This window comes from Aristolochia californica, unplaced genomic scaffold (assembly GCF_029961685.1).
Source record: "Aristolochia californica isolate CCGP_79_NKW_82.1479 unplaced genomic scaffold, dmAriCali1.0.hap1 SCAF_14, whole genome shotgun sequence".
NCBI lineage: Eukaryota > Viridiplantae > Streptophyta > Magnoliopsida > Piperales > Aristolochiaceae > Aristolochia > Aristolochia californica.
Window position 1 is genome coordinate 7,807,091 of NW_027181815.1, and position 12,082 is coordinate 7,819,172.

Genomic DNA, 12,082 nt, shown 5'->3' on the forward strand with positions numbered 1-12,082 from the left:
AGTAACGTTCAATGTCTGCTTTGCTTCTCTACTTAGAAAAATTGATAACTGGCGTTGTTGGACTGTAGAAATTGGACTAGTTTCATGAAGAAAAAATATGAATTAGTTGTTCAGATGTTTTCTATATGAGTGAACCTATTTATATAACCACAAGTTACTTGTCCAAGTTAAATGTCAAATAATTTTGCTGTTTCTACCTTCCATAAATCCCAGCTTTATGCTTAGAGACTTGTCATGGACATTATATTGCGGCAGGATATAATTACTTTCTTCTTCTTATGGGTTACATTTACAGGTACCATTATAATTTGAATCTGCAGAGCATTGCTGTAAATGGATAAATATTGCCTATTGATTCAGAAGTTTTCGCAACAAGCAGCAGTCGGGGAGCCATTATTGATTCTGGGCCAACTTTGGCTTACCTTGCAGAAGAAGCTTTTGATCCCTTTGTTACTGCAGTAAGTTACATTGAGACTTTTGATTTCCGGGCTTGAGCGGACTATGATAGATTTATGAGATAGTTGTTTGTTTTCTATTTTGCAGATACTGGCATCTCTTTCCCTTTCTGTTCAACCACTCCCTGTTGCAGATGGCTCGCATGTTGTGGTTTATGTGTGCGAGCCAGAGCCTTATTTACTTTGTCCACGAGAACAAATGAAAGAAGGGTAGGTGGAGGTGTAAAGATATTAGTGCACAGTGTATATGCTATGTCATACTAACATAATTCTTTGCAGTTAGAGAAGCTACCCTTCTTTCATGACAATCCCAGCTTTATGCGTAGAGACTTGTCATGCACATGTGCAGACATTTATACATGAGAATGTCGTGGTTGGTCTTCCAATGTATGATAGGAAGCCTGAAAACCATTATCTTATAACCTGTCAGTGAATTATTTTTGTCTCTATGCTCTTTTAGGCTCGTTCTATGTTAATCAGGTGAGCGTGAGTGGTTCATTGTCATTAAAGGGTGAACATTTTTTTCTTGTTCGTGTACTCTTTATTTGGTATGTCGCATTTGTGAGATTCGTCAAGACATCATATTCTTTGTTCCAGTATGAGAATTTAGACATTCTGATTGATTCCCTGGTGCATATTCTGTTTCGCTGTAAATTTTGTTGTATAAGTGAACGATATGTAATTCTTATAAACTGGAAATTTGTTATATATAGTGAAAGAAACTCAAATTTGGTTTTGAGAAAAGAGCAGGTTGGATTTGGAGTTGGAAAGGTTTTGCTAGGAACAAGAAGAAAACAATTTGTTCGACTGAGTATTTATGAAATTGTTGCTTTGCAGGTCAATTACGGCTGAGCGAGGTTGATGCTGAGTGATCTCCTTTCGTGCCTGCACCGGTCTGGCTTTTATGTGGGTGATTTACTGAGTGATGTTTTCTACAGCCACCTTTTCAAAGCTCCTCCGACTTTTGTACCCTGGACTTTGTCAGAGTCCTAACAAGCAAGCAAGCAAGCAGCAGTTCTCCCCGAAGCTTCTTTGGCATTTCTCCGATCCTAAGTAGGTGATCCAGTGAACTACCGATGGTGCGTCCTGACAAGACAAATTCTGACAGAGTCGATGGTACCGATTTCGGAGAACGCTTAGAAAAGTGGATGTAGAAAATGCCAGGATGTAAATTCCCCACATAACCGGATGTTGGTGTCTGCACTCATGGACTATGAGGGAAGATAAAAAGGATCTACCTATTTTTATTTCCCAAATCTTAGCTTTCCATTTCGTTAGTTGGCTGATGGATTTCATTCGAAAGTCTTGTTTAAACCCTAGAAAAGAAAATAAGAATTTGATTATTATTATTCATAAAAATAAAATAATTATCAAAAGGAGTCTCTCTGGTGGGCGTTTAGTGGGTACCAGAAGAATGCAACCGACTCTTTATTAGACTCACTGCTAGATGAGGTGGTCTGAAAAGGGATGGCTGCACTGCTTCAGTCTTCGACCTTATCCTTCGACTTCTGTCAATCGTCACAAGTTCTTTATGGCTTTTCATCGAATGTCTCAGCTTCGTACTTCCGCAAAAGCTGCCTCTTGTTCTCCGCTCAAGCAACTAGCAAGAGGACCATTGGCCTCTCATCGGTCAGAGACGAAAGCCTCGTTCTATTCTCCTCCTCTATCGGTTACATACGCCAAGAAAAATTTCAAGCCTGTCGCTCAGCAAAGCCCAACGACGAAGTTGAGCTCGAATTGCTTGGAAAACCCTCACCAGTGACACCCCCATCTCCTAGTTCCACTATAGAAAGAGAGGTCACGGAATCTCAGAAGGCACAAGTAGATGTGGTTTTAGCTCCATTTCTGAAGTTTTTCAAAGCTAGAGATTCATTAGAAGCACAAGAGCACAAGGAATTAGAGGTTACTGACGAGAACAAAGAAAAAGAGCCGAAAGCAGTACAAAAATCGAAGTTGAAATACTATGATCCTAAACCTGGTGATTTTGTAATTGGGGTCGTTTTGTCAGGCAATGAGAACAAGTTTGATGTTAATGTTGGAGCCGACTTACTAGGTTCGATGCTCACAAAAGAAGCACTTCCTCTGTACGGCGAGGAGCTTCCATACCTTCAATGCGATTTGGACAAAGATGCCGAGGAGTTTATGATGCCAGGGAAGATTGGGATTGTTAAGGACGAGGAGGCTTTTACAAGAGAATTGGTGCCGGGAAGGCCAGTCGTTGAGGTGGGGACTGTTGTTTTTGCGGAGGTCCTGGGAAGAACGTTGAGTGGGAGACCTTTGTTGTCGACAAGAAGATTATTCCGGAGAGTTGCCTGGCATCGAGTGAGGCAGGTTCTCTTCTCGTCTGCATTAAATAACTTCGCCATGAGTCATTTCACTTCTAGCATGCAATGTTTTGAGGCCTTCCATATTTTCGCTCGAATTTTCTCTTCAATTTAATGTTCATAAAAACTGTTACAATCTGAACTGCCGAGTTACTTCTGCCTATTGATATTTTTATAGACAATCAATTTGATTTGCCGTTGTACATAATTTTTATTCCCAAGTACATGAACTCAGGCAGCGCATTGCTCCTTCATTGCCTGGATTTAGCTCCTTCCTGGGTGAAAACCCTTCTGTTGATCGGCACTAGTGAAACCATTCCCCAAAAGCTAAATACCTGGTTAAGGAGGAGAGAAACAAAGAGTTGAGGTCTGAAAACACGTGGTACTCATTAGCTTGATTTGCTGCAGATGTATCGGTCCTTGATTTTGAAGTGCGGGTTTGAGTAGCACAAGTGGAAGGAGGGAGACTGAGGTTGAGAGAATCATTCTCAATAACAAGTTCTCATTTCATTGCATACACTCATCCTTTAGTCAGAATTTATCCCTTCTCTTTGTGAACTTTACGGCATTAGCAGTTGCATTTCAGTTTTAACATGTTTAATTTTTTGATAAATGGACAAAAAGGAAGTAATCTCAGCATGAGAGGAACAGTAATCTGTCTCTTTGATTCGGTTTACTGTATGAGTTACTCTTGTATAGTGTGTAATGTCAAAGAGGAATGCTGCTGCATTGATAAATGGCTTGAATCAAATGAAGATCTTATTTGTGCATGTGCTTACTTGCAGAGAGTGATATAATATGTATTTTCTGAATATATATTTTATGGCTGTAGATAAAACAACACAATGAGCCTATTGAGGTTAAAATATCTGAGTGGAATACTGGTGGTCTTCTTACACGGATAGAGGTACATTTTTGCATTCCCCTATGGTTACTATCATTGTCACCTTTCTTCTTTCTAAAATGAATATTGGTTTTTACTTTTTTTATTTCTTTTGTATAGAATATTTCACATTTAAACATAGTATTTTTCAGGGTTTGCGAGCATTTCTCCCTAAAGCTGAGTTGGTGAACAGAGTCAACAGCTTTTCAGCATTGAAAGAAAATGTAATCATATCTGTCTGGAGAGTACATTTTATCCTTTCATTTTCACTAACACCAACTCTTTTGAATAGTTTTACTTCGAATTATGTAAACCTTCTTTTAGATTAATTTAAAAATAAATAAAATATGTCTATAAAAAGTTCTAATCTGTTCAGTAATATGGAATCTCATTGGTGTCATTCATTTTGATGCAGGTTGGTCGCAAAATGTTTGTTCTCATTAACAGAATTGATGAAGCTAAGAATGACTTGATAATTAGTGAACGAGAAGCATGGGTCAGTTGCTCAAATTTGATATTACCTAATTCTGCAAAAATGTGTTTTTATAATTTCATCATACACTTCCACAATGGAAGTTGGTAACGAATTCTTCAAAGAATGGTGTCTGCTGACACTGATGTTGCTGATTTGAATGCAGCTTAGGAGGTGCTAACGGTTGTGGAACCAATGGTTCTTCTATAGTTTTACCAACAGCTTTATACATGTATGAAGGGTGTAGCAAGTTTCCTACTGCTTTGTTTTGACTGTGGCTTTGAAGAAAAGTGTCCAGCTCAAAAGCTTAATCTTAAAGTAGAGAGGCCTGACCCTGTTCCTATATTAGGCTGTGGATCAATCTGCATCTGATATTGGACTATTCTTAGCACTTCCCTGGCTCCGATCAGATGGGTCATTCTGTGTGGAGACCAACTACAGATGCAGGCCCAGATACGCGCTCTATTATCTTGATATGTTGGACGCAGGTCCATCCCAAAATCAATAGCCATTAGGAGACTTATTATGTAACGTACGAGTCCTACAGGGTAATCAGGTTCAAGCTACAATAGTTTGACCATACCAATCCCAAAAAGAAACCCATCCATCCATTCCAGCCACCAAAACTTCATTCATCTCTATCTGCCTCCTTGCAACTCCTGGTGAACACTGTCTTCATCAAACCGACCCATGCAGATGGGCCTGCTGCTATCATCTCAGTTGGCACACGTATACTGGCATGATCCTCCAACTCAGAGTCTGTGATGGTGGATTTGGCAGAAGAAAATGACTCGAGTCTTTTGCATGCCTTGTTATGGGTAATTAGGAGTTTCCCTTATCAGCACTGAATCAGCGATTAATAAGATTGGCATACTGCATAATCATGTTCTTCTCCTGTTTTTTGACGGATGATACACTTTTAACGCTTTGAAATATGGTTTGTTGCACTGTCTAGCTTAATGATGAAGAGCTGAAGGAAAAGTTGGAGTGGAGACAAAATTGCTTTATTGTATGTGGAAAGTTGGTATGGAATTCACTTTGCTCAGGGAAAGAAGATCACTTCATTCCTTTACAAAATGATGGAATCTGAAATTCCACCTCTCACAAGTGGTATCCACTTTCCATCAAATGATTTCATATTTCCCCTTACGACGATAGGAGGGTGATGGCTGGGGGAGATCCTCCCCCCACCCCCCCCACCCTCGTCTCGTCTTCTTTGGTCTTTTGAGGGAGAAACCCTCCCTCTATGGAGGCTTCTCCACTTTGTTTTAAATTAATAATTAATCAATATAAAATCGAATTGGTTTAAATTACATATCATCTTTATTAACTTAAAAAATATGTTTGACAACAATAATTTTTAATTTTTAATAATTGAATATTTTAATTTAATTACTTAAACAAGGTAAATGTTGCATGAAATAATAAGATATCTAACTTAATAATTAGGCCATTAATTAATATATTTATTTAAATAATTATTATACATTCAGTTGATGATTATTTATAAAATAATTTTTTATTTTCTGAATTAATTCATTTGGAATATTTAAATGTTTGACACACTAATATAAAAAATTACTTCTTTAAAGTAAATAACCTTGGAATTCATATTCACATTCTCTTTCGCTAGGTGATCTACTTTCCAAGTGTAATAACCCCCCTTAGTTAACTAAAAAGTAGTTTGAAATTTCTTATTTCTCAAAAAAAAAAAAAAAAAACTCTTATAAATCCCACAGGACCGCAATTCTCAAGACAAAACTGATCTTAAACTTTTACACATGGTAACTTGTTTTATGGTTTTGGTTGATTAGTGTAGTCTTGGTTATGTGGAACGAATTTTTTGTTGAGTGTAGGATATTCACTAATACAATAAAATTCCAATGTGTCGGCAATATGTTAGTTTCAATTACTTGTGACATTTTGTTATTTGGAGCACTTAATGTCTTGCTTTCCTTTCATGCAATAAAATTTTTGGAGCTATGTGTGTTAGTAGTATCTTCTTTCTAGCTGTGGCCAATATTGTATATTGTGTTAAAGAACAACATTGGTTCTTCAAACTCTGGAGATTCATGTGTTATATGGCTGGAGTCTGATTCCTGCAATGTTTCTAAGATGCCCAACACAGTGTTACTATTAAAATGTTGGGTTGGAGGATTCTACTTTAAATTTTATACGATAACTATCCAAGGATTCTTATCATTGGGAACTTATTCTACCTAATAAGAGCTTATGGATTTTGGTGCCATAGTACATGTTGTGATCCCTTATATTTTGTTTGTTTGCTCAATATTGCAGGACATGTTGCATTTGCAAGAAGGAACTCTGCTAGATGGAACCATTCGCAACATTTTTCCTTATGGGGCACAAGTGAGGATAGGAGAGACTAACCGAAGGTGAGTTAACTGAGATTAGGTCAAGGTTGCTAACCTTTAATTTATTATAATGTAATTTCACCTGCTTGATGTTTGTGTGCTGATGTATTCTGACCCAAAATATCTTTGGTTGAACATAATGGCTCCATTGCTCAATTTATAGCACATTATATGACTGAAATATTAGATATGCTTTTGTCCAACAGCAATACATTTGATGAGTTCTTTGAGGAGGTAACTGTCTTGAGAAATTTGGATGATTTTGTGTTTTCTTAAGTTTCTGTGTGGAAGAATGGGCAGAAAAAGTGTTAATAATGTGGAAAGTGATGGATAAGTGCATCATCCAAGTTACTGACAACACAGAAGTCTAAATTTGGATTCATAGGACTAAAAGGCAGACAGAATGAGTTAGCATGGTTGATTTCTCAACCTCATGCATTGAGTCTACACTTTACAGTTCTTTAAATGAATACAAGAGAGCAACTAGAATACAAAAATTACTCAAAGCAGCAGGTAGATTGGAAGCAAGTAGATGTTGACTTTAAGTTGTTTGGGGTAAAAAATGCACTTGACTACAGAGGAGAAGGATGATAATAGGTGTACATCGACTTTTGTGGTTGGTGTTCAGATTTCAGACACCATTTCTTCCTCTTTCCAATTAACAAAAGGAAGATGATTATGCATGGCCTGGACTAAGTCGTCAGTGGCAAAATTCATGAGATGCAATTAATCCCTAGGAATGATGCTGAATATATTGTCAAAATGCATCATATGCAGCTAATACCTTTGAAATATTTGACTTTTTCTCGTAAGAGAAAATACAAGCAAATACTGGAAAAGGCTGGGCTATACTAAAGGCTTGAGTATCATTTTGAGCTGTTTGTGCCTTTTCATCCGCTGATTGATTGCATAATTTGTACGAGAAGTTTGCCTGCATGACTTCCTTCTTATCTGCAGACTGAAATGCTTCTATGTTTTGTGCATTGATAGCATGTTATTCCCAAACAATGCTGAAACAGAAATTTTATTTGTACTGCTTTTCGTGCAGTTTGAGAGTTAAACATGCTGTTTATATTTTGCCTTATGTGTGTCGTTGAAGATAAAATATACTATGGTACTTTTTGTGTTAATCATGAAAGAGAAGAGATGTTTATAGTGCTAGATGGGAATGAACAGGGCCTGGGCAGTCTCCCACCTATTTACTGATAGGAAAAAAGGTGTATGGACCTAAGTCCACATAAGCTTAGGTGCAGCCAATTTTAATTTTTACCATCTAATTTGAATTGAATAACTTAAATTGATTTCTTTTTATTCTTCATGTACTTATTGTCCTATGCATTTATGTTGATGTTCTTTTGAGCACATACAATAGTCCTGTAATTACAGCATTAAAAAAATTTGTTACTTCCATATTTATCAGATCTTTTTTATTCCTTTAAATGTTGTTTTTTGATGTTTTAATATCTTTTGGGTAATTTGCAGTGGGTTGTTGCATATCACTAATATAACTCGTGGCCGAATTAAATCTGTAAGTGACTTGTTCTCAGTTGATGAGAAGGTGAAAGTTCTTGTGGTGAAGTCAATGATTCCTGACAAGATATCTCTAAGGTAAGCATGTTATGAATACATTATCTTCTCTCTTTTTATAAGGAAGCAGTTACTTTCCCTTGCCATGTTCTTTATAATCCCTTCTCCTCGTGTAGTCTTTTCTTGTCATACATGAACCTGATGCATCTGCCTTAGAATAGGGCTAGTAAAAGTTTCTTTGAACTCTCTCTCTCTCTCTCTCTCTCTCTCTCAACCCTAAGCTATAAATAGAAGCTGGGGGACGTCCGGGTCACTCATCTCAGTTTCTTTTCTCAATTGCTCTTCTCCACGTTCTCTCCCTTTCATTCTCTCTTCACCCTTTTTTCTTCTTACTTTTTTCAGTATCATTTTTCAGTAAAAAACTGGGGAGAAATTTGAAGAAGAGCTGGTTTGCAACTAGGAAACTGGACCTGCTAGCTAGCTGTATTGCTTCGTTGAAATTGTTTTGCAATCTGATTAAATAATGACCTTGCATAGGTCTCTTGTAATTTGGTTTCAAGAACAAATGCTAAAGCAAAGAAAAAGACGACCAAGTTAATTAGATAGTGCAAGATAATCATGCACTTCTTTTGGATCTCCTAAAACAACAAATGCGAAGGCAAAGAAAGGCTATGCAGTTCAAGTCACTTGGAAAGAAGATTACATTCAGATTAAGGAGCTAGTCAGAACTCCACAAGATAATTGGGAACCTGTTCGCAAAATAGTTTTTAACTAAACAGTGTGCTGGCTGCATGGCCGAATAATTATATGCCTTGTAGTTTGGATCCAACATTGCATAATTGATTGAATTTGTAATTGGAGAAAAGGGATAACTGAATTTGTTTTACAATTTAAAATTAAAGAGTAGTTAAACTATATCAAGAAAATTAGTTAAAGGAGTATCAAAGGAAGCTTTTTGTGAATGCTTTTACGATTGGCTCCTTGGAAGTATCATTTACATCACAAGTACATAAATTTTTATGTTCTTGCCAAGCAGATGTTGAAAGTTCGTTTGCTTTCTATACCTTAACTGTCTTCTTTTTTCGGTTGTACCCTGTTACATTAAAATAATTCATGTGGTTAGACTTGACAAATAGTTTACAGTACACGACTAACGGTCAAACGAAATTTTAAGAAGTGGGCATTTTCTGTTATATTACAAGTGTTGGCTCTGACTGTTTTTTGTGGTATTCAGCATTGCAGATCTGGAGAGTGAGCCCGGCATGCTCATATCAAACAAAGAGGTGAATAAATCTTGCACTCATGTTTATTGTATATCATTTTCTTGCCCAGATCTTTGATCCGATTAAGCACACACATTGATTTCTATGATGAACTAATTTTTGCATTTATCTTCATTTTAGAAAGTGTTTTCTGAGGCTGGAAAAATGGCAAAAAAGTACAGGGAAAAACTGTCCACTCGGCCAGTAACTCGAAAATCTGATCCCATTTCTCTAGAAGTAATTCCGTTTGATGATGAAGCTAGATTGTATGCAAACTGGAGCTGGTTCACGTTTCCAGCAATCTGAAGCTTTTCTGTGATGATCCCAGCTTCATGCGCTGGTAGTATAGAGCCCCTTCCTGACACCCCCTGATTGAAGCACTTACCCATGTGTCTTAACTAATATTTGATCTGTTGTAAATTGCAGTTTTGGGCTCTAAGAAGTATACTATTTGTTGTTCTATTTGGCCATACTTGTGTCCACTCTTCTTTGCAGAGAAAGTTAATGAAAGAACAGGTTTTTTCATCTTTCACTCTAGTCCCCTTGCAAAGCTTAAATTTGCTAGGTGGAAGATAAATTAAAGCCTTACATTCAAGTGCAGAATTATTGTGAACACAATGCTAGTATAAAATAATAACCAACTAGGCATAATTTAAAATGCCAGAATGCCATCTCAATGATCTCCACATGAAATTAATATTTCTAGTAGTGTCTATACCCTAAGGTAGGCTTGCGGCTCCATGTAATAAAATAAATGAGGCCGAGAAAGAGTTCCAGCAGACCCAGAAAAGATGCTTACTGAAGGGAAAAAAAACGCCGTTGCCGGGGATCGAACCCGGGTCACCCGCGTGACAGGCCAGAATACTCACCCCTATACTACAACGACTTATTATTATTTTATAATAATTATTTATTTATTTTATTAATTATTAACTATATTCAAATAATCCTGAGTCCAAAGGTAGTTTGCTCGTGAGAAGTCAAAGCAAGGTTACTCACCACTAATCAAGCAAGAGAGTGGACCAAGAAAGAAGATGCCATGGAGGTCAGTAGCTCCGATTACTTGCCTAAGAGGCAAGATTCAGTGTCAGGTGGCACTGGTAATTCGTTTTAAGTAGTTCATCGATAATTCATTTTAGTGTGTGAGAAAAAGTGTTTTCCAACCTCGTTTGATATCTCTCATGGGATTAAAGCGGGTTTAGAGAAGATAAAAAAAGGTTCTTCCATCTGGATGAAGATAGGAGTCATCTTAAAGGGCTTAAAACCAGGGATGTCAAGTGCATCTATCTCCCTCTTCAGTTTCTATTTGTGTTTGCTGCCTCAGTTCTTGTTGGACTGATGACATCTCCAAACCCAGAAAGGTAGTCTTGATCCCAACCAGAAAGGTAGTCATTTTAGAGAAAGCTTGATCTCCAAAGCTGATCAGCAAAGTGATCATCCGAGGGATCACCAGTTGATACTGGTGCAGGCTCATCTGTAGGTAGATCAGCTGGTGCGGTGTCGGGCTCATCATAGTATGAACAATCATTAGTATTTATTGGCGAGTTTGTCTGTAGTTATGGTGCTGCTCGTGATGTTATAACGGGAGCAAGTCTGTTCCGGCGGCTGTATGGTTGATCAAAGGCTGACCATCGAGAGAAGATTGCGATGGTCCAATGCCCCGTGCTACGTCCGAATCAGTTGTACTCTTTTTCTCTTTCTCGTGATAGTGGATTCTGCATAAAACCCACGAATCAAATTACGCCTGTAACCAATTAATAAAATGATGATGCACCTGTAGCCAATTAATAAAATGATGATTAGTACCTAAGTAACATATAAATACAAAGCCAAATAGGTAACCCAGAATTATACGAAAAAACAAAATCAGTGCCACCTAAAGTTAAAATCCAAAGTTACCTTATTGCGTCCGTCATGAAAATGTTGTTCATCAGATATGTATTCGTGCATGATCCAATTAGTTTTAGTGGCTTTCTGGTGATTAGTCTCCCAGCAGTTGGTGGAAGACCAGCAACCGACTACATGACCCTGGTGAGTGATCTTTCGGCAGGAGCCAGTAGCCAGTAGCCTTCCAGTAACCGTTGTCTGCATTTCGATTTGGTCGGTTTCCATTAGGAGACTTGGCCTCTCTCGGAGTGAAAAAATGCGTAACAGGAGCATATGTTTCTGTCAATTATAACACGAGTTAGGATAAGAAGCATGGAAAACATAGACAAAAAAAATTCATTAGATAGAGATGGCAGGAACTTCGTTATATAGACATGGATGGTAGCTGAAAATAAGCTTGATGGGTTTGAAGAACGCGAGAGTGGTGGGGGTGAATGAGGATGCTTGGTGAGGGCTGGCGGATGAAAGATGGACCCTTAAAATTATAATCGTCCATTGATGGCAACTTGAACAAGCCGCGGTTGCTGAACGTGAGCTTGATAGCTTTGAAGAATCGCAGAGTGGAGGATGCTTGGTGGGGATAGACGGACCCTTGAAAATATAACTTGGATGGGTATCCAAGCATTTTCAGATGGTTCAAAGGCATGGATTAAGCTAGGTTGTGAATGTGGAAGCAATTTTGGAGACTCACGGACCAGTTCCTGCTCTCTTTCAGTTTCGATTCAATAAACTGAGTTTAGGTCAGGTCACGAAAACGGCGATTGCAAAAGTGTATGATTATAAATATGACGGTAGCATTTTACACCAGAATCGAATCGAATTGAAACTTAAAGCTTCTGGGTTGCACTGATCGAGCGTTGCTCATATTGATCAAAACTTAATCAGTGAACATAGACG

The 12,082-nt window shown here is 37.8% G+C and overlaps 1 protein-coding gene across 2 annotated transcripts; it reads left to right on the forward strand.

Annotated features, from left to right (window-relative positions):
- The first annotated feature begins 1,881 nt into the window (after positions 1–1,881).
- LOC137949915 (protein PIGMENT DEFECTIVE 338, chloroplastic-like) lies at positions 1,882–9,806 on the forward strand. 2 transcript variants are annotated; one of them, XM_068796160.1, is made up of 9 exons: positions 1,882–2,786; positions 3,612–3,686; positions 3,815–3,886; positions 4,078–4,158; positions 6,433–6,530; positions 7,992–8,117; positions 9,271–9,319; positions 9,440–9,638; positions 9,725–9,781. In XM_068796160.1, the coding sequence occupies exons 1-8, from the start codon at positions 1,923–1,925 to the stop codon at positions 9,602–9,604; spliced, it is 1,530 nt and encodes a 509-aa protein (XP_068652261.1). In that variant the 5' UTR covers positions 1,882–1,922; the 3' UTR covers positions 9,605–9,638; positions 9,725–9,781. The 2 variants fall into 2 exon arrangements, with proteins under 2 accessions (XP_068652261.1, XP_068652260.1); XM_068796159.1 differs by having other exon boundaries at positions 9,440–9,806.
- The last annotated feature ends 2,276 nt before the right edge of the window (positions 9,807–12,082 follow it).